Below are 26455 nucleotides of genomic sequence, written 5' to 3' on the forward strand. Positions count from 1 at the left end.
TCTAGATCATCTCTACTACCAGAGCCCTGATCCTACCCCACGTAGGAGTCATCAGAACTGACTAGAGAGTGCAAGGGAAGCCTCAGGCTTGGCCTTGAGCTCTGTCTGCAGCTCGGTTTTCCAAAACCAGGGGGCTGAGGTGGGGAATACTATGCCCTAGGGCTTCTGGGAGGAGCTAGCTGGGAGTGCTACTTCAGCAGTTTTCTCTTTGCAACAGGTATTGCTCAGTTGGGGAAGAGGTGGGACGGTGGGACATGAGAGAGCCAATGGGGCAGGGTGGTTACTGATGCCCAGCCAACTATTAAACTAATTAAAACAATTTAAACTGTTAAGAAAATTTTTGTGGTTTTATTATATCATGAGCCATTGAAACATCCGAACAAATCAATATCTGGGCGGTCAATATCTGGGCGGTGAGGCAGCTGCTTTCTCCTTCACTTCTTTGGGTTACTAGAGCAACTTGTCAGTAGATTAAAAAAAAAAAAAAAAAAAAAAAGACAACCTTTTGCATTACTTAAGTCTTTCCAAGGCATGCGCTGGTACAACACAAACTTCTCCTGTCAGATGCAACTATTCTAGCATCCAAACATCATGCACAACACCTCGGTAGTAGCAGCGCACTGCGCCCGCTCCCACCGTGGCCCTGCTCATTTGTGTATGATATTTGGAGCATCTGGAGGAGTGTGAATAGTTATCAGGAAGAGGAGGGAGGAGGAAACAGCATGAGTGCCTGGCTGGGAAGAGGTCAGCCGAAGTTGTGCAGGGCAAGCCTGAACATGTCATTGGTGCAAACCCAAGCATCATTGATGTTCTTTAATAGGAACATCTGGTGGAACCCCATGATGGGGTCTTCATCAGCCTGTGAAGAGAAAGAAAATGATTCAGTTAGTGGGCCAAGGAATAGGAAGGTAGTCCAGTGACAGGGGGACAGGACAAACAATACTGACTTGGGGATCAGACTCTACTGTCTTGGACTCCAATTCCAATATGGCGAAGGGATACTTGTGAATGTGAACTGATACAATGTACTGGACACAGAGGGGCTATGGATGGCAGCTCGCACTGCTGCATACACTTAAGCCGCAGAACAGGTCACCAGTTAGCTACTACAACAGAGCAGAGAACACACCTGCTCTGAGCCCATGTCTCTAGGCACAGTGATCAATTTAAAAGACTTCTGCACTGCTCACCACATAACAGTATCTAAAAACGAAACAATCTTAGTGTCTGATTATGCCAGTTACCCAATTAGGAGAAACTACTGCTAATACTGACTGTGACCAGGAAGGTGAGAAAAGGCTCAAAACGGAGTTCACACTGTGATCACAGCTCTATAGAACAAAAACAAAGCAATATCACTAGTTGATGTTTCCTGTCACGTCATATATAACATTTGCAATGAGAATAAAAGGCAAGACATCCTCAGCCAAACTGCAAAAGACCAGGATGAAGCCTAGTTAGGGGAGGAGCCCAGTTAACCAGCACTGTCTCTAACATGGCTGGGTTTTCTGGGCATCATCAGCAAGAAGGCAAATCAATCTTTTGGGGATTCTATGTTGGACAGAAACACCAGAATGAGCCTGAAGCCAGGTACGAATGGGCAATGATGACTGACGCTAGCCTGAAAGTGGGTATTGAGTCCCCTGGAAGAGACCTCTTCACTCTCAAGGGCCTGAGTACCAACTCTGGGCAGGGCATGTTGGACAGGCAGGAAAAACTGACAAGAAAGTCCAGGCCAGAAGGCAGGTCCTCTGGGTCCATGGCAGAGACCTAAGGGCCCCCCTCTTTCTGCCCTTGTACTTGACTCAGGAGACCTCACCTAGCCTAGGGAGCCTTCAGAGCCCCACCATGACACGGGCCCAGGAGATGAGGACCTTGTCAAAGGGCAACCAATTTGTCCCAGTTTGGGAATGCGGAGAGACTTATTTGGAAACTAAGAATCTGGCTTCAGTCTGCTGGAGCACAACAGGTGGGAGTTCCTGGGAGAGTTCTTGAGGAACTGAACTGAAGGCTTTGAAGAGGACATCTCTTGAGAAGAAGAAAGGAAAATGCAAAGAGAAGCAGAAGTTCCAGGAATCTGCTTTGCTTAGCAGGTGGAGGAGCCAGCAGCCAGCTCAGGGAGTGGCAGCATGGACTCCCACAGGTGACTGCGACTCAGTACCCAGCTGGCCAATCCAGGGCCAGCTGCCTGCAAAAAGCCCACCTACACCTCAGGGCAATACAAAGGCCCAGTAGCTTGGCACCACAGCTCCAGCCTGCTCCTTTATCTCTTGTCCCTTTTCCAAAAAGGCTCTAGACCAGGGGATCCCTGGGTGGCGCAGCGGTTTGGCGCCTGCCTTTGGCCCAGGGCGCGATCCTGGAGACCCGGGATCGAATCCCACATCGGGCTCCCGGTGCACGGAGCATGCTTCTCCCTCTGCCTATGTCTCTGCCTCTCTCTCTCTCTCACTGTGTGCCTATCATAAATAAATAAAATAGGGATCCCTGGGTGGCGCAGCGGTTTGGCGCCTGCCTTTGGCCCAGGGCGCGATCCTGGAAACCCGGGATCGAATCCCACATCAGGCTCCCGGTGCATGGAGCCTGCTTCTCCCTCTGCCTGTGTCTCTGCCTCTCTCTCTCTTTCTCTCTCTCTCTCTGTGACTATCATAAAAATAAATAAATAAATAAATAAATAAATAAATAAATAAATAAATAAATAAAAATAAATAAAAAATAAAATTAAAAAAAGGCTCTAGACCAGTACTTTGCAATAGTACTTTCTGTAATAACAGAAATAGTCTATGTCTGGGGGCACCTGGGTGGCTTAGTCGGTTAAGTGTCCAACTCGTGACTTCTGCTCAGGTCATGATCTCAGGGTTATGATATAGAGCCCTGTGTCAGGCTCTGTGCTCAGTGGGGAGTATGCTCAAGATTCTCTCTCTTCCTCTGCCCATCCCCCCACCTGCACATGCTCATGCTCTCAAATAAATAAATCTTAAAAAAAAAATTCTATGTCTGCGCTGTCCAATAGGCAGCCACAAGGACAGACTATGAGGACTTGAAACATGGCTAGTTCAACTGAGAAACTCCATTTTAACTTTATTTCATTGTTATTAATATAATTTAAAAATCACCATTAAAATTAAAACATTTAAAAAATATGACTAGGGATCCCTGGGTGGCGCAGCGGTTTGGCGCCTGCCTTTGGCCCAGGGCGCGATCCTGGAGACCCGGGATCGAATCCCACGTCGGGCTCCCGGTGCATGCAGCCTGCTTCTCCCTCTGCCTGTGTCTCTGCCTCTCTCTCTCTCTCTGTGTGACTATCATAAATAAAAATTAAAAAAAAAAAAAAAAAAAAGCATACGGGAGAAAATCTTTCTTTAAAATAAAATAAATAAAAAAAATAAAAAATATGACTAGCAGTTATTGTATTGAATTGCACAGCTCTAGATGCTTTGATAAGCAGGTCACATCACAGAAAAGGCAGGGGTGCAGGGTTCTCCTCTGCCTGCCCATTCCTCCCTACCACCACTATTTTTTTTTTTTAATTTTCCATCTTTACCGTTTTTTAAAAAGATTTATTTATTTATTTAATCAGAGGGAGAGAGAGACGCAGAGACACAGGCAGAGGGAGAAGCACCTACCACCACTATTAAGAGGCAGCAGTACTATTACCTTGAGCTGGCCCACTACCATGCTGATGATGCAGCTATCTGGCGTGGGCTGATGGTCCTGTGCCGTGATGCTGTGCTGGATTTTCTGGAACGGAAGGCTCTGCAAAAAAAAAGAATGGGTTATGCTGTGGCCAGTAGGGCAGGGAAGAAGCTACTTAAACATGGCCCTGGCCCTTACTTACAGACAACTTCTCCACAATGGCAGCTTTCCCCTGGAACTGCTGTCCTTCCCACGTAAGGCATGATGCATCAATCTGAAAACCAGAAAACACAGGGGCAGGGCCTTGTTTCAGAAAAATGAGTTCAAACTTTAGTTTCCTTGCCTGTAAAGAAGGGAACTCAAAGCAGCTTCCATACTCTGCACTATTAACATCCTCTTTAATTATACCCTATCTTCCCCAAAATACAAGAGGGGTAGAACTCAAAGTGCTTCTGCTACTTACCAGCTTAACATTTGGCAAGTTACTTATTTTTCTGAGTCTGTTTCCTGATCATTATTTATTTATTTACTTATATTATTTTTTTCTTTTAAAGATTTATTTATTCATGAGAGATACACAGACAGAGAGAGGCAGAGACACAGGCAGAGGGAGAAGCAGGCTCTACACAGGGAGCACAACGTGGGACTCAATCCCAGGTTTCAAGGATCACACCCTGGGCTGAAGGTGGCGCTAAACCGCTGAGCCACCCAGGCTGCCCTTACTTGTATTATTTTTAAAGATTTTATTTATTTATTTGAGAAAGAGATAGAGTTCAAGCACGAGCAGGGGGGAGGGACAGAGGGAGAGGGAGAAGCAGGTCTCTCGCTGAGCAGGGAGCCTGATGCAGGGCTCAATTCCCAAACCACAAGATCATGACCCAACCAGAAGGCAGACACTTAATTGAGCCATCCAGGCACCCACTTCTTGATCTTTAAAAAGGGATATGTAAGGTGCCTGGGTAGCTCATTCCAATGGGCATCCAACTCTTGATTTCGGCTCAGGTTACAGTCTTGGGGTTGTGGGATTGAGCCCCACATCAGGCTCGGAGCTCAGCATGGACTCTGCTTGGGATTCTCTGTCTCCCTCTCCCCCAACTCTGCCTCTCAAATAAATAAATAAATCTTTAAAAAGGGAGTGGGGGGCAGGGGACATGTGCTGAGGATTATATGAAATGACATAAAGCACACTTTTAGGACCTTGCTAATAACTCCCTTCTCTAGGTCAGGACTGCTTTAATTGATTTTAAGAAGCAATGAGACAGACGTATCAAGATCCTAGAGTCAGGATCCCTGGGTGGCTCAGCAGTTGAGTGCCTGCCTTCGGCCCGGGGCGTGATCCTGGGGTCCTGGGATTGAGTCCCGTGTCGGCTCCCTGCAAGGAGCCTGCTTCTCCCTCTGCCTGTGTCTCTGCTTCTCTCTCTGTGTCTCTCACGAATAAATAGAATCTTAAAAAAAAAAAAAAGATCCTAGAGTCAGATCAGTTGAAGTTTTTAAAATTCTCTATGATGACAACCAAATAATTCATGTGCTGAATTTAGTTTTCCACTGGTAAGATCCTTTTCTTTTCTTCAGACTTGACCCTGACTTTTTGGAGAGACACACAGGGCTTTGCCCACAGTCAGGCTCTGAGGCTATGTTGGATCGCTCCTATCACTTCCATTCTGGGCAGACCTGGTAGGCATGTCCCAATTGATCACATTTCTGTGATTGAATCTTGGGCAGGGTCAGATACAAATAATTCCTGATGTATATGAACATCATTAAAATAGCACCAAATAATGCCTGCCTAAAAGGATTTCTTAAAAGACACACCAGCCTTCCTGGGGTACTTGAGTGGCTCAGTTGGCTAAGTGTCTGCCTTCAGCTCAGGTCATGATCTCATTCATGCATGCGTGCACTCTCTCAAATAATAAATAAAATCTTAAAACAACAATTACAACAACAACAACAACAAGACATACCAGCCCCCCTGGGCTAACCCCATTTGTTTACCATGAGCATCCAGGGGCTTTTGGTCCCCAAAAGGAAGCTGGGCCTAGGGCCTCCAAGGAGTGCTCAGCTTTGTACTGATGATGCTCACAGCTGCTGCCTCCACAGAGCACCACAAGCCCCAGCATCTGCCTGCTCTGGCCCACTCTGGAATCAGAGGCACTCCCAGGACAATGGAATGGCAAGCCTAGAACACCCTGCCAAGGACACCAGGATCCCTACTCTTACAGAAGATGACAGAAGGGAACATGTATGTAGACCAGGTAGTTGGGCTAGGCCTCAGGTAACCTGTCCCATGGACAGAAACTCAGAAAGATATAGTCAAGGGGCACCAGGGTGGCTCAGCAGTTGAGTGTCTACCTTGGACTCAGGTTGTGATCCCAGGGTCCTGGGATTGAGTCCCCCATCAGGTTCCTCGCAGGAAGCCTGCATCTCCCTCTGCCTATATCTCTACCTCCCTCTCTGTGTCTCTCATGAATAAATTTAAAAAATCATATAATATATATATATGTATATAAAAGGATATAGTCAAATCCCGTAAGGGCTGCTAGAATTTGTGAACTGACACCCTAGCCCAATTATCTGAAATGATCCCCTGGGGTCCCATTCAGGCCCTAGAGCTGAAGACTTACATAAATTGCGCCTAGTTGGGTTCTGTCGTTATCAAATAACTGGTAGTAATGCTGAATGAAGCTGGATCCAATCTGCTCCCAAATTGGCTTGTCTCCCATTCTGGAGTGTCACCCGGCCTTGTTGAGACCTGCAAGATCAGCAAAACAGAGAGGCAAGTGTTGGTACCAAAGGAGCAGGAGGTGGCCAGTTTCTGTTTCTTCACCAACCCTACCCTTCTTGGCCTCCTGGAGCAGAGAGAGTCCTTGGCTGAAGTGTGTTCTCCCAGGGAACATACAGAGGCCCAGGTTAACTGGTAGGAGGCCCCTTCCAATACAGACCAGTGCAGGGAGCCCAGAGGTAGACCAGACTGAGCTTCTCCTTTGAGGAGCTCTGAATGATGAAATGAAGGGGTGCCAGAGATGTGAAGCACACAGGATGGGAGCTGAGGGTGGAGCCAAGACAAAGGAAAGTCATAGCAAGTCCTTCAATGCCCAATGGCAGGGTGTGGCCTTCAAGGAGGAACTCACACCACTCTCCCACATCTTTTCATTTGATCCTCTCAACAACCTGCAAGGCCAGAGTTACTACTATTCTTCCCATTTTAGAGGTCAGAAACTACAGATATCTGTATGTGAAGTATCTTCTATTGCAGTCCTCAGCCCCATCAATACTGTCCCAGGGCTGTACTGGCAGGTGGAAGAAGATCCAGCGAGGGAGTGGGAGATGGCTCCTCAATGCCTCACTGGAAATAAAAGAGTAAGTGACTCTTTATTTTAGTCCTTTATTTGACCTTCCGTTTTAGTCTTAAGGGAGCAGTTTACTTCTTTGAGCACAGGTAACATCTCTTCATTTCTTCATTCCTACTCACTTCAGAGCTGAGGACACAGGAGTTCCAAATATCAGAGAGTAATACTGAGGGGTACAGGGAAGACAAACGGAGGCTATGAGGAGGAAATATGTCATCTCTTCACACCCCTCATCCCAGCACTGCCTCTATTGGAAGGGGCTGCCCCTCTCTGGTCTCTGAGGGGGGAAAGGAGACACCCTACCAGCTAGAAACATCACAGCTCCAAGGGTGTAAACTGGGGCAAACTCAAGCCCCAGATGAGAGCCACTCTGGCTTTGTTAACCACCCTCCCTCCCCCTAGGAAGCCCACATCTCACTGAAGGATTCCATGACAGCAGAATATCGTATATGGTTCTGCAGTTGGGTCTGACTACCTCCCCATCTCCTGATAACAGGACTCTGAACCAAAGCGGTGAGGAGCTGGGTTCAACCCTGGCAGACAACCATTAACAGTGGTGGAATCTGATGCAAGTCACTGCCCTAAGAAGGGCCTCAGCTTCCTCCTCTGCAAAGGGGTGGAACCCTGATGTTGCCAGTGGTTGTAAAGCCTCACGAAAGGAACCTGCTAGTTCACTCCAGTCCCTATGACCTCACCCAAGGCCAGAGGAGCCAGCTGGGATGGATAGTGTAGGGGGGCAGTGGCTTATCCCCAATCCAGCCAATCTCCTAGCCTATGACCTATACTCCAGCCAATGAAGGGCCAGGAAGATGAGCCAGCTTTATTTTAGGTCCCATAGGAGGTGGTGGCACTAAAAATAGGAGCTCAGTACTGGGATGACTAAGAAATGTCCAAGAAAAGTCTAAAACAAGCAGAAGAGAAAGCCTGGACCTGGTCACGCCTGCTACACAGGAACACAAGGTGTGTCCCAGTTTATACTCTGCCAAGAAACAAATCAACAAGTGGGAAAAGCATAGAATCAACAGCTAGGCTCAGCTGCTGTCTTGGTCACATTTCCAAGGGGTCAGACTGTGGCTATAGTCATTCCCCATCTCTGCCCCTTCCACCCTAGTAGTATTCACTCTGTTTGGCTCACTCACTGTGGCCCAGCCCTACAGTACCTTACCCCAAGATGTCTTGCTCAGCCCCCAAGAGCTCTGGGGCAAGGGGAAAGCTGGAGGAATGGACAAGGGCCATCTCTCCCTCTGTCCTCAGCAAGATTGGGCAGCCCTCAGGGAAGGTCTTAGAAAAAGAGTATGCCGATTAGAAAAAACAAGCCAGTGTTTGGGTGCATGAAAAGAGATAAGGGCAGGAAACCAGAAAGCTGAAGATGGAGGGTGACAGGAAAAAAGGCTAAATAAAAGCTGATTCAAAGACAAGAAAAGTGGGGTGCCTGGGTGGCTCAGTGGTTGAGCATCTGCCTTTGGCTAAGGTCATGGTCCTAGGGTCCTGGGATTGAGTCATCAGGCTCCCCACAGGAGCCTGCTCCTCCCTCTGCCTATGTTTCTGCCTCTCTCTGTGTCTCTCATGAATAAATAAAATCTTAAAAAACAAAACAAAACACCAAAGACAAGAAAAGTGGTGCCATGTTGTAGGGCAGTGACGCAGAGGAAATGCGGGAGTGTTTTTTTTCCCTTTTTCAATATTGTTCTTAAGGTGTGATAACTTGCCAATATTAAAACTACTTGGCAGAAGTAGCGGTAGAGTGAAGAGGGTGGAGGGATAAAGGGACAGAAGAGCACTCTAGTTTAGTGGAGCAGGGTAGGGCAAAGTCAGCTTTCCTAAGGAATGAGATTGCTCAGGGGCTCCCAGAAAGTTGTAAGTAGGAATCTTCAAAACTATTTGGGTTGAGGTCTTTTCCAAGAAGTGTCCCTGAAGCCAATACCAACCTTGTTGGCCTGCTTGACTCTGATGTGTTTACTGCCACGTAGTCATCATAATAACCATGTGGTCAGATCCCACTGTCATCCCACTTCACAGGTGGGAAAACTAAGGTTCAGCAATTTGTCTTGACCCAAGTCCAGTGGCAAGTAAGTACACCAGGACTGATACTAGGTCTCCTGATCAAAGCCAATGCTTTCTTTCTGCTAACTTTGTCCCTCTGTTCTAAATGACAAAGCTGGCCATTTCCCTTCTCTACAACGGCCTCACTTCTGGATTAAACCCTGAAGCTCCACAGGTGGCCAACCACACCTGTCCATGTGTCCCTACCACTCTCTCCTACCTTCATCCAGCTCCACATACAAACAGACCAGAACTTGCTGAGGGCTTGCTCACTGGTTTTCACCCCACTCCTACCCCATGAATCGCCCTGCTGGTATGTCCTCCCTCTCATCTGCCTGGTCAGTTCCTAATCTTCTCTCAAGTCACTGTTCAGACTCCATCTATTTGGGTCCTCCTTCCCAAACTCAAATGTTGACCCCAACCCCACATACAAAACTGTATCAATAGAGCCAGGGCCAGCTCCTCTGCCTAAACACGGTAGCTCTGGGCTAGGAGGGTTCCAGCCTGTTTCTTGCTATACCCACTCCACCCCACCCAATCCCTGAGCACAGAGCATGGCTCAGCTAACCACAGGATTTACAGTTTCTAACTCCAAACCTCCTACAAAGCTTTCAACTCATGGCGGGGAGGCAGCATTCCTGTATCCAGAAAAAGAAGAGGGGAGCAAAGTGCTCCCCTATCCCCATGCAACACAGGGAGGGGTCTGGGCCAGCCTGGGAGGATGTTCCCCAGGATGGCTAGCAAGCCCTGACCTTGTTTCTAATACATATACTATAGAAAGAACAATCTGAAAAGAAAAATGCCAAGGCTCAGAAGCAGCCTCACATCAGATTGGGGACTGACCTTCATGACAGCGTCTCCTACAGTTCTTCCAAGAGGGCTGCTGACCACACCATCTCCTGCTTCACCCCAACAGTCCACAGGCTGACTGAGGCCAGGCTCCTCGAGGAGCAGAAATGACCTTAATGACCTCTTGCCCACTGAGCATCAGCCTTCACTGACCTTTAGGTCTCTGTGGGTGCAAAGACCCTCTAAGAATGTCTCAAAACCTGGAGCCTTCTCCCAATAAATCTACACAGAGGTAGAGATGCCCCAGCCTTGTGAATAATTTCAAGTTGTTCACACTCTCTGAGGTTCAGTCATAGACCCCAAGTTAAAACCTCTCGCCCAGTAGATGCCATTAGACAACAGAAAAATTTCATTTTTATCCTCAAATTCTGGGTCATTGTTTCCAGTGACCAAACTTAAATAGCAGTGTCTAGCTGATAACATATCATTTTCACTAATGTGCATTAGACACAGAAATGTGCTAAGAGCTTTATGTGCATTTGCTCCTAACACCCCATGAGTCAACTCCCACAATATACTTAAGCAAAATGAAGCTCAGAAAGGTTAGCTAACTCACTCAAGGCCATGAGCCTAGTGGATGGTGGAACTAGATGGAACCAAGTTTAGCGGACTACTCCAGGGCCAAGCCCCCCAGAGACAGTAGGTCAGAATTTAAAAATGAGCATATCACACCAGTGACAGAGGTGCTTCTGGGCATGAACAACTGAAGCCCTGACCTCTAAACTCCACTTCCTCAGAGGGGCAAGACAGGCCTGAACCACGGCCTCTGTCTCTAAACAAAGGCACCAGGCAAATTCCCACACCAAACCTAACAATAGGGATTTTCATGGGGGATGATCTCACAGTTTTCCCAAACCTGCAAAGTCACAGCTCAGTCCTACCATCTCAGCAAATCAGAAATAGATCCTGGCTTAGCTAGGCCTGGGGCAGGGATGGGGGGGGGGGGGGCAAGGGTAATGGGGAACAAGATGCTACAAACTCCAGGGATGCCCGGGTGGCTCAATGGTTGGGCACCTGCCTTCAGCTCAGGGAGTGATCCCAGAGTCCCAGGATCAAGTCCCGCATCGGGCTCCTTGCATGGAGCTTGCTTCTCCTTCTGCCTCTGTCTCTGCCTCTCTCTTTCTCTGTGTCTCTCATGAATAAATAAATAAAATCTTAAAAGGAAAAAAAAAAGGTGCTACAAACTCCAGAATGATAGACAGAAAGACTCATACTTGTCTTTTTTGGGGCACCTATCATCAAGGCCTGCAGCGAATGTCAAGCAGATATGCCAAGCTCTAGTAGGATCCTTGAAATCAGTATCAACCATGGCCATTAATTACCCTAACATGCCCTATGGCCCTCCAGTGACTTCTCTTCCCATTCCCACTAACAAAGTTTCAATCACTTAGCCTGCCTTCAAGGCCCCTGGGTGACCTGCACTCCTGGCTGTCCAACTTCATCTCCTGCCACCCTGTCCCCCGTCCTCTACAGCCGGTCAGGGCATTTCCCTGTTTCTGGAACATGCTGAGCCTATTCTCACCCAGGGGCTTTGTAACTGTTTATCCTTCTACTTGGATCACTATTCTCCCTAGATCTTCATGTATCTGGCTCCTTGTCACATATGTGTCCGCTCAAATGTCACCTCCTCACAGACACTGACCACTCAGTCTAAAGGAACTGCTCAGCTACTCATTTCATCATCTTGTTGTGTTTTTTTATTATTTTATTTATTTATTTATTTATTTATGATAGTCACAGAGAGAGAGAGAGAGAGAGAAGCAGAGACACAGGCAGACGGAGGAGCAGGCTCCATGCACCGGGAGCCCGACGTGGGATTCGATCCCGGGTATCCAGGAACCGCTGGATACCGCTGCGCCACCCAGGGATCCCCTTTGTTTTGTTTTCTTAGCGCTTATTGCTGCATGAAATAGTCACACTTCACTTATTTATGATCTGCCTCCCTGACCTAAGCAGCCTGTTCCCATAGTCCCTGGCCTAGCCCTTCTCTGGAGGAGTGAATTCTGGGCAAACCCTGCTAAATTTAAGTGGCCAAGTGACCCACTTCCCCTCCACCTCCACCTTCTGTCCAAGTCATCAGGAGACAACCCTTTTTCATCAGTCATGTCTGTCTGAGGGTGTGGCAAGTGAGGCTTGGCCCAACCCCCACTCTTTCCTCAAAGTTCTGGTCACCTGAGGGGCAGCTATGGCTCAACAGCAGGCACACAACCACACCCTCAAGGTCTGGCCTCTAGCCTACTCCTCCTTTCCCTCATTGTATGACCCCCTGACCCCGTCTCCTAGGAGTCAGGTCCAAAGTGAAGCCCCAGGTCAAGAACTAGAAAAAGGGTGGTTACCTCAGCCTCCTGCAAGGATATCACATCAGGGAGCAGCCTCCACCCAGGACTGGCAACCGCCTAGACCACCAATCTCCTGCCTCAAGTCTAGAGAGCAAGCAGCCGAGGCCTGGTGCCTGAATGGCTGCCCAGGACAGAATCTCTTCCTGGGTCAGACCTGAGATTTAGGTGCCCCCAGCACCCTGAGGGCCCTTTCCTCCTCTTCTGCCTGGAGGAAGGATCCAGAGCTTTCAGGGTACCCTGGCTGGCTCAGGAGTTGAATCCTGAGACCTGCATTCTGGTCTCTCTGATCTATACTCGGTCCCTGAGGAGCCCCCCTTTCCCAAATCACTCAGAAATCTCTGGGGCCCCATCCCAGCCAGCTCCCATCCATGAACTGAATCCTGGGCTATGAAATCGCTGATGGGGTATATATGAACTTGGCTCCCCAGTTGGGCCTGAAGCCCCTAAGTGACCACCTCCATGGTCTGCTATGACCATGCCTGCCTGGCCAATACCATCATGAGACTCTGAGACTGAGGTGAGCAGAAAAAAGGGATGAATCCGTACAGAGTCCCCAGGGTGCTGAATGGAATGCCTTCTTCTGTGACCCAAACAGTTACATGTGTTCTCTCATTTAAGCCTCACAGCTGTAAAGTTAGTATGATTATCATCATTTTCTAGATGAGGAAACCAAAATTCCATGAGTGTAAGAAAGAATTCAAGACCACATATGGCCACTGGCATAGGCATTATAATGTCCACTAAACTGGGCTAAACTGGAACAGCTGAGAGCCAATGTCAAATAGTGGGAAGTGTAGAGGTAACAAATGAGGTGGCGAGGAAAGGAGCCTAGGCCTTTTCTTGCTCTCCAAAATGAGCAAGTTCTGTCCCTCTCAGGACAGAAAGCCCCTGAGTGCATGCTCAGCTGGTCAAAGCAGGACTACACCATAGAGACAAGTGAGAACTCGCATTCACCTAGGTCTAAAACCACTTCTGGGAGTGGAACCAACGTCTCCTCACAGAGACATAACTCCAGGGGGCAGCAGTCTCTGCCCTGGTGAGACCCACTGGCTCTGACGAAGTATCAGAGATTCTAAGAAGCAATCATTCCAGAATATCCCCAGTTTACTGAAGCAAGCAGTCATGAGTTCCCAGATACCTCAAACACACCCTTCTCATGAGAAGGAGGTTCTCCTTCTCTGGGGTAGGCCCCTCTCTAGTCTCAGGGCTTAGAACAGAACAGGTACCAGCAACATATAAGGAGTAAGGCCCAAGGCAGTAAAAGAAATTTCTCAGCCATAGCAGGTCAGCTGGTGGTGGAAGCCCTGGGGCCAGTGAGCACAGCCACCTCCCAGTTCTCTAGTGTTCTTCCTGGGCAACCAAGACCCTTCCACAGTCATAGCCAGACCTGAACAAAGGATTCTTCCCAGAAGACACATTCCAGCTGTTAGGGAGGTAAAGGGGAAGGTGCTACATGGACCTGGTATCTGGGATGCTGACCAAAACAATCGTATCACATGGGCCTGGAAGTCACTCCAGATGTAACCTACACACTGCTGCCTCTCTCAGGGAGGGAATCAAGAATTCCTGTCACATTTGGTCAAGGCAAGAAGTCTCAAAGCTGGGAAAGGGGTAGCCAGTTCAAACCCAACTCCAAACACAAAATCTCAAATGGCGCATCAGAAAAAAATTAAATAAGGCATCTGGTGGCTCAGTCGGTTAAGCACCTGCCTTCAGCTCAGGTCATGATCCCAGGGTCCTAGGCTCAAGAACCCCCACCCCCCAATCGGGCTCCCTGGTCAGTGGGGAGCCTACTTCTCCCTGTCTCTCTCTGCCTCTCACTGCTTGTTCTTGCTCACTCTTCTTCTTTCTCAGTCAATTAAAAAAAAAAATTTAAGATTGATTGATTGATTGATTTATGATAGACAGAGAGAGAGAGAGAGAGAAAGAGGGGCAGAGACACTGGAGGAGGGAGGAGCAGGCTCCATGCAGGGAGCCCGACGTGGGACTCGATCCCGGGACTCCAGGATCGCGCCCTAGGCCAAAGGCAGGTGCTAAACCGCTGAGCCATCCAGGGATCCCCAATAAATAAATATTTTTTTAAAAAAAGAAGAAATTGGGCATCCTTGGTGCCCTGTGTCTGTGTCTGCCTGTGTCTCTGCCTCTCTCTCTGGGTCTCTCGTGAATAAATAAATCTTTAAAATAAACAAATAAGGGATCCCTGGGTGGCTCAGCGGTTTAGCATCTGCGTTCAGCCCAGGGCATGATCTTGGAATTCTGGGATTGAGTCCCACATCGGGCTCCCTGCATGGAGCCTGCTTCTCCCTCTGCCTGTGTCTCTACCTCTCTCTGTCATGAATAAATAAATAAAATCTTTAAAAAAAAATAAAATAAACAAATAATAAAAAAATTTAAAAAGAATAAATTAAATGTAAAAAAAGCAAAAAAAAAAAAAAAACCCCATGAGGAGGTTCAGCTCAACAACACCAGGCCATGAGAAATCCTGCTCAACTTTCAATGTCCATCCTGTGGAAAAGATTTTGGATCCACTCCCCTCTCTCTGAAAGGACTATTCCCTTTCATCTCTGGGGGAGAGCAGCTCTGTGTCTCACTCTGGGAAGATGTCCTGATAGGTACCACACTTGAATAAAGGTGACCTGAGAGGGTCTCAGTGAAAGGGGCAGAAGCCACCGACTATACAACGCTGGTGAGATTCCCAGACACTGGGAGCATACCCAGCAGGGACCCCCGGGAGACTAAGAGCAAGCTGTAGATGACAGCAGCTAGACTCAACAGCCACAGCAATTTGGAATGGTGACAGCACTGCTCCGAAAACCCCAGACCTTCCTGTGCCCACTACGGGAAGTATACCTTGCTCTATAGTTCCTGGCAGGAAGTGGAGAGGAGAGTGAGCTCATTAATAGCCTTTCTTCTTCAGTGCTCTCATCATTCCAAAGCCCCCTTTTCTGCACAGTGCCAAGAGCCCCAATAGGTCCCTTCAACTCAGGCCTAGGTACATAATAGCAACGTTACCTCCTTTCCCCAGCACCAGGACTGGGTAGGATTCATTCTTCTACCTTCAGCCTCAGTCCAGAACCTGACACACAGAAAAGGCCAAAGAATGGTTGCTGAAAAATAATCATTGTTGGGAAAGGAAAAGAAAAAAATCCAAGCAAGATACTAATCCTCCAGTAAAGGAATCCCATAATTTTTAAATGCAAGGGTCTTCTAGTTCTAAAATTTGACAAACTGTGTCACTCTTAAATCATTCATGCCACCCCAACCCAACTGCAAAGAGAGCAGAATAAAGATGTGGCTTGGAGAGAAGTACATTCCAGGTCACTAAAGGACCTAATTTTGAGCTTTTTGAGAACCCAGGCACCCTCACACTCTGCCATGCTTATGCAGCTACATCTTGACTACCCCATGCCAGACCCCACTTCCTAGTCAGCCCTACATGAATAGACTGCAGACAGATTCTAAAGAAACTCAAGATTCTCCTCTTATCTCCGAGATAGATGGCCTGCCAAGTTCCAGAAAGGTCAAGGACTTCTCAGGGTCAGGATGCCTACCAATAGCTAGCTAAACCCAGACACAGAAGTTATAGAAAACTTCTAGGGTTGGAATGAGAGAGAGAGAGAGAGAGACCTGAATGCCTCCTACTCCTGACACTGCAGGCAGTGGTGAAGACACAGTATGGAGAAGGAACAGTATCTTTTTGACCTTGAAGGGAAATCATTGTCATTAAGTCACCTAAGGCCTTGGAATGTGCAAACTAATCCACAACTATAAGCCTAGTTCACCCAAAACCTGTGTCCTAGACAGAGCCAATCCTGACAATCTAGAGAGGGTCCTGAAACAACTGCTTCTACTACTAAGAGATTCCCTCACAGTAATCCTACGTGTGTCCTGTGGGTAGTCCCTCCTTGTTGCCCATCTCCACTAGCAAGTCAGATCCTCCTGAATCTGCTAAATGAACGTGACTTCCATGTGCTTATGGGCCAGAATGTGGACTAGGACATTTGAGCTCAGAGAGAAGGGAAGTGCTGGTTAGAAGATATAGACAGATCTTCACTTGTCCTCCTTAACCAGGGAGAATAACTAGAAAGAGCAGGAAAACTTCCACGGCTAGAGCCCAATGACTAGAGAAACATTACCTGGGGAAATACTCAAGGAGAAAAAAAAAGTCCAAGAATGGCAGCTTTCTGCATCATGGGCCTAACTCAACTTTCCTAGGAGACATGCTTGCTGCTGAAGCCAGGACTGCAGAAACTTAGCTGCTTCTTTAATCCTTGCAAGTACTATGGCTCAGAAGTTGTACTGGGTCAGAGGAATCAAGACTAGACAAGCTGTTTCTTCCCCAAATCCCTTTGTCGTCTCTGGACTGGTCCCTTAATCAATAGTCAATCAGAAATGCCTTTACAAAGCCTGTCAGAGAACTACTCTAAGGTTAGATACTCTTCTCCCAGGACTCAAAGGGGTCACTGGAGCCTTCACTGAAGGCAATTTCCCAAGGTACATTCAGTCTCCTGCCTGTACATAGGTTACTGTAGCTGTGGGAAGTGAGCAAGTAAGTGAGAGAAGCCTGACTTTCTGCAGCTTTTAGCTCTAGTTCTCCTACCCAGGCCAGGGTTCAGAAGGGCCCCACAAAGTCTGAATCTGAGCCCCACAGCCCAAATGTGCCTCCCCACCAATGTGGCTTCAAACTCAGTCTCTTGTTTGGCACTGGCTTCATGGACCTCAGACCTGGATTCTACTTTCCCCTCCACTAAATCCCACCTTATCACCACCATTCTCCTGGAATCATTCTCTGTAGGAAGAGGGCAGATGACTCTGGCAAGGGCAGATGTGAGGATTAGGCTGTGATGGAGAAGGTCTAATAAAGCGTTGGGGGCTCACACATCCAACTTCACCTCCTTGGCTTCCTTTCTCCCCTCCTCCACTAACAGGGCCGGCCAACCCACCCACAGCTGGGGCCTGGTCCCCGATAGAAGGGCGGGGTCTGAGCCTACCAGTCCGGAGCCGCTTCATCGCATCAGGCCAGATCCTCCAGGCTGGCGGGGGATGAAGTCCCATGTGGAACCCCCTCCCGCCCGAGATTCCCTGACCCTGCCCTCCACGCAGGAACCTACGCATCAGTTCCAGAGTGGGAGATTGGGAGATAGGTTTTGTGCACTCCCGATGGGCAGACAAGCAGGGGAGAATTCACCTACATCCTAGCCTGGCTATGGTCGGGAACCGGGTTGAGAGTCCTATAATCCCGGGCTGCGGCAGGAAAGCGCCCTTACCCAATGCTGATTCCAGAACGGGCCGGGTGGCGCTTGCCCATCCCCGGATCCATCGCTGGCGGGTGGCAGGACGTGGGGCTGGGGTCGTCCCGCTAGCCTGCCTGCAGAGCTTGCGGGACTCGGGCAGGCCGGGCTAGGCCAGACGGGGCGGGGCCCGGAGAGCCCCATCCGGGTGGTCTGGACCAGAGAGTAAAAGGCCCGGCCACCGCGCAGTCCGGTGCACCCGCCATGGACACGATGGGGCCAGAGAGGCGCCTGGCTGTCTCTCTGTGTTCCCCCCGGCCGCCGCCTCAGAGGACCGGCGGGAGGCGGAGCCGCGCGCGACACATGGCCCCGTCCCCGCGCGGCTTCGGGCCGCCGGTGGGGGGGGGGGGGGGCGCCCGGAGACTGGCAGCGGAGGCACGAGCGGCCCAGAGCGCGGCTCCAGCGGCCCAGCTCCCGCCCCGGCGCGCTCGCCCCGACACTCACCCGAGGGGCTGGCACGATGGCGGCAGCGGCGGCGGCGGCAACCCAGCGCGGTCTGCGACCGACTGTCCCTTCCCCCCTGCCTTCCCTCGCCACCCCGCTGCACTCTGGGAAACGCAGTCCCCCCCGAGTTCCTTCCTGGCATAGGTGCGCCAGGAGAAAACTACAGTTCCCGTTGTGCTATGCGCCGAGGACCAGCCACGGCCCGCAGCGCGGGAGGTGAGGCTAAGCCGGGGAGGGAGGCTGCCAGGGCGAGCCCCTGAGAATTGTGGTCTAGCGGAAGCCTCTGGAACACCCGAGATTGGCGCCAGACAAGGGTCAGGGCTCAATTGTCGCCAGGTCTCAGCTGGTCTGGCCCCACCCAGGTCGCGCGGTGGTTTGGAGCAGGCCCCGCCTCCGTGGGAGTCCGGCTTGGCCCCAAGCAGGCCCAGCCGCCCCTCCCTGGGCCCCTAGGCTGTTTCCGCTCCCGAATCCTCCTCCCCTTTGGTGCTCTAGCTGCCACCCGCCACCCCCCCCACACACACTTTGGAACGGTGCTCTAAAGCCAGCCAGGGCGGAACCCAAAGTTTTGCTGTCCCAACATTCACGAGCCTTGTGAGGCTCAAAGCAGGTTTCGAGCAGTCGAGGCTTTCCTTTCCGCTGGAGATTCAAATGCTCAAGTGGGACTCTGCTGGATTACTCTTACACTTGTACAGTTGGGGTCTCCAAAACATTCTCATAAGTTTTTTGTTGTTTTTATTTTTGCCCCAGTCAGGGTAGCCAAGAATTTCATAAAAGAGAACTGGCTAACCTAAACTTTTCCCGTGATTTAAGTGACCAGATTGTCAATAATCTCTGTCCCATCCTTGTCCTTTCATCACCCGTTTTAGTTGTTTCCTGGGCAATGCAAACATTTGAGGTAAGGCCTGTGTCTAAGTTAGGCCTGTTGGGGAAATGCTCTGCAGCTAACTCATGTGGACCACAGGTAAAGGAAATATCCTGGCAGCTCCATGCTTTCCCTCCTGGACAGAGATCCCAGTATTCCTCTTCTTCCATAAATCTTGCTCCTTCACCAATATGCACACACACATTCACTTGCTGGGCATGGCTGGTAAGACCAGGCCAAGTTTCTGTTTGTTAAATCCCAGGTCTGCACTACTTTGCCTGACTAGATTCTTATTTCTTAGAACTCTCCACTGTCCTATTTGTGGTGAATTTGAGCCTTCCCTTGTTCTAAACTGTCATCCCACCACCACTACCCCCACCCCCAAGAAGCCAAGACACTGGATATGTTGTATACACATACCCTCCAGAGCCCTGGCCAGAGCTTGGCCCTCACCTGTCCTGCAAATGCTGCTAAGAGGTCCAAGTGAGCCATAGCACAAACAGTGAGCCTTCAACAAGGAGCTAGGATACACTAAACAGCATAGACTGAGCCTGAGAAAGCTCTCACTCCCTAGTGGAGAGTGGGGGACATGTGAGAGACTGGCTTGTTAGCTGCTCACAATGGGCTTCAGTCCCCACTAGTCTGGAAGGGCAATGCTGCCCTTCCACCACCTTATTTATGATTAGCCAGAACTAATGCTAGGAACAGAGGTCCAATCCCTTCTCCAACTACGCACCTGTACAACCTCTACTCTACCCCTCTCCCCCACCAGAGACTTGATTCTCAAGGCAGTGCCAAGGGGCCAAGAGGAAAGCAGAGATTAGAGAAACATTTGTCATTTCAGTTCACAGATAAAAGGAAAGCCCCCAGGGAAGTGGCTTTTCCTAAGGTAACAGAGAAGGGAGTCATGTTTTATGGAGTCCAAGAAGTGTCCATTTGTGCCTGAACACCCATCGTAAATAGGGCTGGCTTTAAAGGTAGCCTTTCCTCATTGGCTTTGAGCTAAATTACTTGAATCTACAGATAAAAATGTCACCACACCCCTACAATATCTAATCTACATAATAGAAACAGGCAAGAAAATGAGTCAAGAGATCACAAATCCCAACTCCTCCACAATACAAATGTACCAAGGCCAAGGTATCTATAATTCTTATGCATGCAGGAGGCATGGCTGGCTCCAGCTGTGGTCTTCACTAATTTAAGTAACTGCAAGCCCATGTATGCCACTGTACTAGGCTTAAAATGGTAAGTGAAATTCAACCACAGCTGAAAATACCTGAGGAATTCAAAATCCTCAAAAGAAGTAGCAGTCACAATTCAGTTTAGTTCTCAGTTGTCCCTTCCCCTAACCCACAAACTGGGACGGTTTGGGGCAGTTTCCAAACTCTTTGGAGTCCGCTGGGCCAAGAACTCTGTAAGAACCTTGTATGAGGCCAGGGTCCATGTGCTCAGGGCCCCTTTATGAACAACATGGTCACTGAAGCATTTCTACCCTCAGGATCAGCCTGGTCCTTGAGACCTAAAGCAGAGGCCTGTTGGGAGGCCTATCTTCCCAAGTTTCGGGAATATGGAAATGAGTCTTTATAAAAATAAAATAGCAAAACCCAAATTAAAACCTTACTTTCTGTTTAATTCGTTTTGCCAAACAAACACAGTGAAAACTTTAGTCTGACTAATTGTACAGAAAATAGAATTTTTAACCAGTAGCAAACATAACAGGATAAACCTAAGTCTCTGGCAAGCTGGATCTTAATCAGCAGGTCACCTATATCCCCTTGTAGATGGCCTCCTGGGGAAGGAGGTCCTTGTAGGCAGAAGCACAGATCTGCCAGTCCCCATCAGAATCACAGGCTGCACCTGGGAAGGAAAAGCACGAAAAGGAGGAGAACTGATGTTACTTGTATCTCTTATCACTACACACAGAAGAGTTGTCTCAATGCTGGCCAACCTCAACGTGTTGTCTTCCCAAACCCATAGTCTTGGACATCCGACCTACATCCTGAGTGGGTAATTTTCAGGTTCAGTGGTTCTGAAGCCTCTGCTTAACCAGAACCTGCAACATAAACTGGGGATCAGGTGGGGAGTGGGGGGACAAAGTCGTAACTGCTGGTGTCACCTGTGCAGAGTCTGAGGTACCAGACTTCAGGACCTTGCTTTATGAGAAAACAAGAGAGGGTGCCAGGTCACCAGCCAAAAAGTCCAGCTGCCCTAAGCTTCAGTACTGTCAACCAATGCCCCCAGGAGTATAGGGGAGTTCAATAGCTGCGGCCTAAGGTCCCTCCAGGCTGACAGGGGTCCAGGAGTCCAGCAAGCCGAAAGGGAACCCATTCACATTCCGTGCTTCTTTCGGATGACCGCCATGGCCAGCAGCCGATCCTTCTCACGGAGTTCTTCTCGTAGCTTGGCCTCGGTGAGACGCAGGTGGCGGATGCTGCCTTTCATCTCCTTCATCTTCACCTCCATCAGCGCCAGGATGTCCCGCTGCTCGTTCAACTTGCGCAGGAGCTCCTCCTCCGTGGTGCCTGACGACAACGAGTATGAGTGATCGGAGCCAGTATCAGGGAAGCCCTCTTCCCCCACCACCACCAACTGGGGGCCCATAGGGCACTCTGCGGCCTCCAGCCCTGCTGTAGCAGCCTCTAGCTCCGACGCGGCGGCTGCAGCGGCTGCGCCCTCTGCAGCGGCGAACTCCACTTGCACGGTCAGGTCGATAGGTTTCACGTCTTCGCCGGAGGGAGTGGTGGGCGCTGGGGTCACGGACCCCGGAGCCTGACTGCTGTCTACAGCGGCCTGAAGGGTGAGGAGCACAGCAGCAGAAGCAGATACCAGGTTCGGCTGCAGCTGGGAGGCCTGGGCAGTGGATGCTGATGGCGACGGCTGCTGCTGCTGCTGCTGTTGTTGTTGCTGCTGCTGCTGCTGCTGTTGTTGTTGTTGCTGCTGCTGCTGCTGCTGCCTGCGGCGGGCGGCTGCAGCCCCCGCGGGTCTTCGTGCTACTTTGCGCTCGTTGACGCCGCGCAGCGGGAAGATGGTGGGGACGCGCACCGTGTAGGTCTTGCGGCCGCCCTGGAAGTGGACGCTGCAGAGACGGTGGCCCGTGGTGGGCTGGAAGGTGGAGAAGCACCCACTGACGCCAGCACGGGACACGTTCTTGAGCCACAGGCGCCGCAGTTCAGCGTCCTTGGGAAACGTGTAGAAGTGCAGCGCCTTGTCCCGGTGCGAGTTGTTGTAGCAGCCCGGCACGCAGCACGTAAAGCCTGGCATGGCTGCGCCGCGCGGCTTGGCCCGGCCCGGCCCACCGGCCTCCTGAGCCCTTCGACGGCCCGGTCGGTCAGCCGCCGCCCGCCCCTCGACGGGCGGCGCCGCGCGGGGCCTTAGGCGGCTTCCCACTACTGCCGCCCGGCGCGGCCGGCCTGGCCCGGCGCCCCGTGCCCAGAATACGCTTCCCGCCGGCCCGCGCTGCGCCGGCCGCCCGCCTGCGCTCCGGAGTCGGCCCCGGGGACGCCGCGAAGGACCGCCTGGAAAGGAGGACTACGCCCCCCACAATGCACCGCGCCAGAAGCTGCTCACTTCCGGAGCGGGGGTGTGATTATTCCGGGCGCTTTCCAGGGCACCGTGACGGCCCACGCAGAACAGATTCTTACCCCCACCCGGCTTATCCCCGGCCGACTATAGAAGCGTATTCGGTTGGAACGCTGTGGCCTGGACCGCCCTTCACAAGGACCCGGAATCCTGATGGGAGGGGGGCGAGCGGCGGGCGGCGGGCAGCGCGCGCCTCTACAGTGCGCAAGCGCCTTGGGCCTTTGCCCACGGAAACTACAAATCCCTCAATGCCTTGCGCTGAACTCAGCGGCTGCGGCCTGGAGCGCCGCCTAAGGGAGAGGTGGGATTACAGGAGCCTAGGATTTGGGTGAGGTTGTGTGTCCCCCGGAAGCGTTTCCCCAGTCCTGCGGGCTGTGCATGGATGGCATTCCTGCGGCGACTGGATGGGAGACCAGGGCTTCAGTGCCCAGAAAGACCTCAGGAGCCCCTTTTTCTGCGTTGAGGACCCCCTCTAATTCAGCCGCTACTTGAGTTGACTGATTTAAACAGTCATCAGTAGGTACCTACTGTGTGGAGGGTACGGTGCAGTGAGCTGGGAACCTTGCAGAAGTTCCACTGACCAGGCCTGACTACCTAGAGGGACGAGGGTCCGATTTTTGGGTAATAGATGTGAATATACCCGAATGGATGTTTAAACACAGACATAAGTGCTATGAACTAATGAACAGGACAAAGGAAAAAATTGGAGGCAGAGGCCAAGGAAGAAAAAATGGTGAAAAACTTGAGTGGGGAGTATGTGGTCCTCAGGAAAGAACTAGGCTCTTTCCTTAAAAAGCCTGGAAAAGGGCAGGTGGGGTAGCTGAAGCAATGAAAGATACCAACCTGGGCTAAATTAAAAGATTGGGGTTTTAATTCTGGGAGACGAGACTGGGAGCTGTTGAATTGTTGAACCCGAGAATGGACAAAATTTGTATTGTAACAAGATACCTCCCATTCCCCACTTCCGTGGAGAAAATGTTCTAAAGGGCAAGAAAAGCTGTGGAAAAACTCGGGGAAGGCCAGGCAGTTCTGGGGAATTACCTGCAAGCTAGCCCTTCTTTACTGAGTTCCCCCTTTCTCCCACTGCTTGCCTTCCTCCACCCTTTCTCCAGACCCCTCCTCATTTTTTTTTCTCCTGATTACAGGCCATGGGTATGATATTAAGCCTAGAATATAGTATTTCTAATTGTTTACTATTTTAAAAAGACCCGTCTATGTAAAAGCTTTAAAAGAAAAAAAATAATACCCCAAGTTAATTTATTTAAAAAAGAAAAAAAAAGCTTTATTATAAAAGGAACCAATACTTAAAATTTTTGGAGAAATACAGGACAATAGGAAATGAACAGTTTGTCTGGTCCCAACATCCAAACATTACTATTGCATTTTTTTTAAAGACTTTATTTATTTATTCATGAGAGACAGAGTGGGGGGGGGGCAGAGACACAGGCAGAAGGAGAAGCAGGCTCCATGCAAGGAGCCCAACGCGGGACCCGATCCTGGGTCTCCAGGATCACGCCCTGGGCCAAAGGCAAGCGCTAAACCACTGAGCCACCCGGGGATCCCTACCATCACATTTTGTATTTACAATTAATGTGCTCCATGGTATGGGTTTCACAGACTCATAACAGGAAAAAGTCCCGTTCCTCCTGGCCTATGCCACTGAGGTCTGCAGCTTGCTTGAACCCCTTCAAACACAGAATTGCAAAAAAAAAAAAAAAAAAAAAAAACACAGAATTGCAGCCCATGGTGAAAGATGTGCATTCATTTGGGTGAATATATAACAGTAAAAACATGAATACACACTTTGTTATATGATTAAACGTTTAGAAATGTGTGTAGTAGAGACAAAATTAAGCAAAAGAGCATGTTATGTTTTTTTTTTTTTAAGATTTTATTTATTTTTTCATGAGAGACACAGAGGGAGAGGCAGAGACACAGGCAGAGGGAGAAACAGGCTCCATGCAGGGAGCCCAATGTGGGACTCGATTGGGTCTCCAGGATCACGCCCTGGGCCTAAGGTGGCGCTAAACTGCTGAGCCACCCAGGCTGCCTGTTATGTATTTTCATTGTCATATTATTACTGATAGAGTACTGTTCCTACCTGTCTTTTTTTATTATTATTATTTTTTAAATTTTTATTTATTTATGATAGTCACACACAGAGAGAGAGAGAGAGAGAGGCAGAGACACAGACAGAGGGAGAAGCAGGCTCCATGCACCGGGAGCCCGACGTGGGATTTGATCCTGGGTCTCCAGGATCGCGCCCTGGGCCAAAGGCAGGCGCCAAACCGCTGCGCCACCCAGGGATCCCTGTTCCTACCTGTCTTAAGACCTACCTTACTCAAAAAATATTGAGAGGTCAAATTCATATCATGCACAGAATTCATTATTCATGCACAGACAGTGAAGATTATGCTTAATAAAATTCTATGGGACACCTGGGTGGCTCAGTGGTTGATTATCTGCCTTTGGCTCAGGGCATCATCCTGGAGACCCAGGATTGAGTCCCACTTTGGGCTCCCTGCATGGGGCCTGCTTCTCCCTTTGCCTATATCTCTGCCTCTCTCTCTCTCATGAATAAATAAATAAAATCTTTAAAAAAAATTCTACCTCCCATTTCATAAAATCACCTCTAATCTACACTTAAATCTCTTATACTTGAAACATCTAGAATGCATAGCTTTCTTCCCACCCCCCACACCCCAGGCTCTGCCCACCTTCTATCTTGTCACCTCTGGAGAAAGACTAGAACCTTGTCACATGTCTCCTTGCTTCCAATCTTGCCTCCTCTATAAAATCTGTTGTTCGTATGGCTACATATATATATTTATGTAATTCCTCTGCTTAAATCCCTCCAAAAGCTTACTGAATTTAGAATACTGTCCAAACTCCTTTCCATGGTCTGGTCCTTGCCAGTCTCTCTCATTCCTCCCTCCCTTCTACATGCACCCAGTATTTCTTTTTTAACAAGTAGCAAATGTAAAGTTTAATCATTTTTTTAAAAGATTTATTTATTTATTCATGATAGCAAGAGAGAGGCAGAGACAGAAACAGGCTCCATGCCAGGAGCCCAATGCAGGACTCGATCCCGAGATGCGAGGATCGCGCCCTGGGCCAAAGGCAGGCGCTAAACCGCTGAGCCACCCAGGGATCCCTAGTTTAATCAATTATGTAACACATAGACACCTGATCTAGGAGCAAAAGGACAAGCCCATGGAAGACTCAAAACTCTAGTTCTAATTAAGTTTACGTGAATATTTAAGAAAGGTGGGGAGCCTGTCTGGTGAAAACATGGTAATAGAGTTTTTAGCATTTTGAGAACTTTTGAGAGTCAAAATTCATCTCAAAATCACACATTTGGGCAGCCCCGGTGCTCAGCGGTTTAGCGCCGCCTTCAGCCCAGGACGTGATCCTCGAGACCTGGGATCGAGTCCCACATTGGGCTCCCTGCATGGAGCCTGCTTTTCCCTCTGCTGCCTCTCTCTCTCTCTCTCTGTCTCTCATGAATAAACAAATAAAATCTTTTTTTAAAAATAAAATCTTTAAAAAAAATCACACGTTTGGAAATTGTAACATTTCTGCTGGATCACAAACAGCCCACTAGCCTTTGGGTCTACAAACTTTCTGCCTCTTCTAAGGCAGAATGGTCTTCACAAATGCAAATCTGACCAGGTCGCCTATAGAATAAAATTATTTTTTCCTATTTAAGTGTCTTTCCTTGACTCTAGAGGGAGATGGGAATGCGACATTTTAATAATAATGATTTATTGAGGACCTGTCTTACTATGTTAAACATTATCTCATTGAGGGGTGCCTGGTTGGCTCAGTCTGTAGAGCAGAGGACTCTTGATCTCAGGGTAGGAGTTCTAGCCCCACCTTGGGTGTAGAGACTATTTAAATAAATGAACTTTAAAAAATTATCTCATTGAATCGGTACAAGCCCCTTATTAGATGGGTATCACCTTCAACCTACAGATGAAGAAACCAAGGCTTCGAATGGTTGCACACGTGCACTCCCAGGTAAAAAGTGCCTCCAAATCCAGAGCTTGCAACGACCACTACACG

At 49.3% G+C, this 26455-nt stretch overlaps 2 protein-coding genes across 5 annotated transcripts; both read right to left on the bottom strand.

Moving 5' to 3' along the window:
- Positions 1–319: 319 nt before the first annotated feature.
- On the bottom strand, positions 320–18101 carry NUTF2 (nuclear transport factor 2). 4 transcript variants are annotated; one of them, XM_038538574.1, is made up of 6 exons: positions 17947–18021; positions 15224–15287; positions 6255–6382; positions 3836–3907; positions 3655–3753; positions 320–859 (listed from the first exon to the last, which is right to left on the bottom strand). In XM_038538574.1, the coding sequence occupies exons 3-6, from the start codon at positions 6351–6353 to the stop codon at positions 746–748; spliced, it is 384 nt and encodes a 127-aa protein (XP_038394502.1). In that variant the 5' UTR covers positions 6354–6382; positions 15224–15287; positions 17947–18021; the 3' UTR covers positions 320–745. The 4 variants fall into 4 exon arrangements, with proteins under 4 accessions (XP_038394502.1, XP_038394501.1, XP_038394503.1 ...); XM_038538573.1 differs by lacking the exon at positions 15224–15287 and having other exon boundaries at positions 17947–18101; XM_038538575.1 differs by lacking the exons at positions 15224–15287; positions 17947–18021 and adding an exon at positions 17479–17630.
- Positions 18102–20420: 2319 nt separating this feature from the next.
- On the bottom strand, positions 20421–22155 carry THAP11 (THAP domain containing 11). The gene has a single exon (XM_038538570.1). The coding sequence runs from the start codon at positions 22070–22072 to the stop codon at positions 21140–21142; it is 933 nt and encodes a 310-aa protein (XP_038394498.1). The 5' UTR covers positions 22073–22155; the 3' UTR covers positions 20421–21139.
- Between the last annotated feature and the right edge of the window lie 4300 nt (positions 22156–26455).

This window comes from Canis lupus, chromosome 5 (assembly GCF_011100685.1).
Source record: "Canis lupus familiaris isolate Mischka breed German Shepherd chromosome 5, alternate assembly UU_Cfam_GSD_1.0, whole genome shotgun sequence".
In the NCBI taxonomy this organism is placed as follows: domain Eukaryota; kingdom Metazoa; phylum Chordata; class Mammalia; order Carnivora; family Canidae; genus Canis; species Canis lupus.

Excerpts from the sequence above, each read along its gene's own strand:
- NUTF2 (XM_038538573.1), bottom strand. The coding sequence starts at position 6,353 with ATGGGAGACAAGCCAATTTGGGAGCAGATTGGATCCAGCTTCATTCAG. Across the intron at positions 3,754-3,835 it reads CCATTGTGGAGAAGTTGTCT|AGCCTTCCGTTCCAGAAAAT; the intron begins GTAAGTAAGGGC and ends TTTTTTTTGCAG. Across the intron at positions 860-3,654 it reads TGGTAGTGGGCCAGCTCAAG|GCTGATGAAGACCCCATCAT; the intron begins GTAATAGTACTG and ends TTCTCTTCACAG.
- THAP11 (XM_038538570.1), bottom strand. The coding sequence starts at position 22,072 with ATGCCAGGCTTTACGTGCTGCGTGCCGGGCTGCTACAACAACTCGCAC.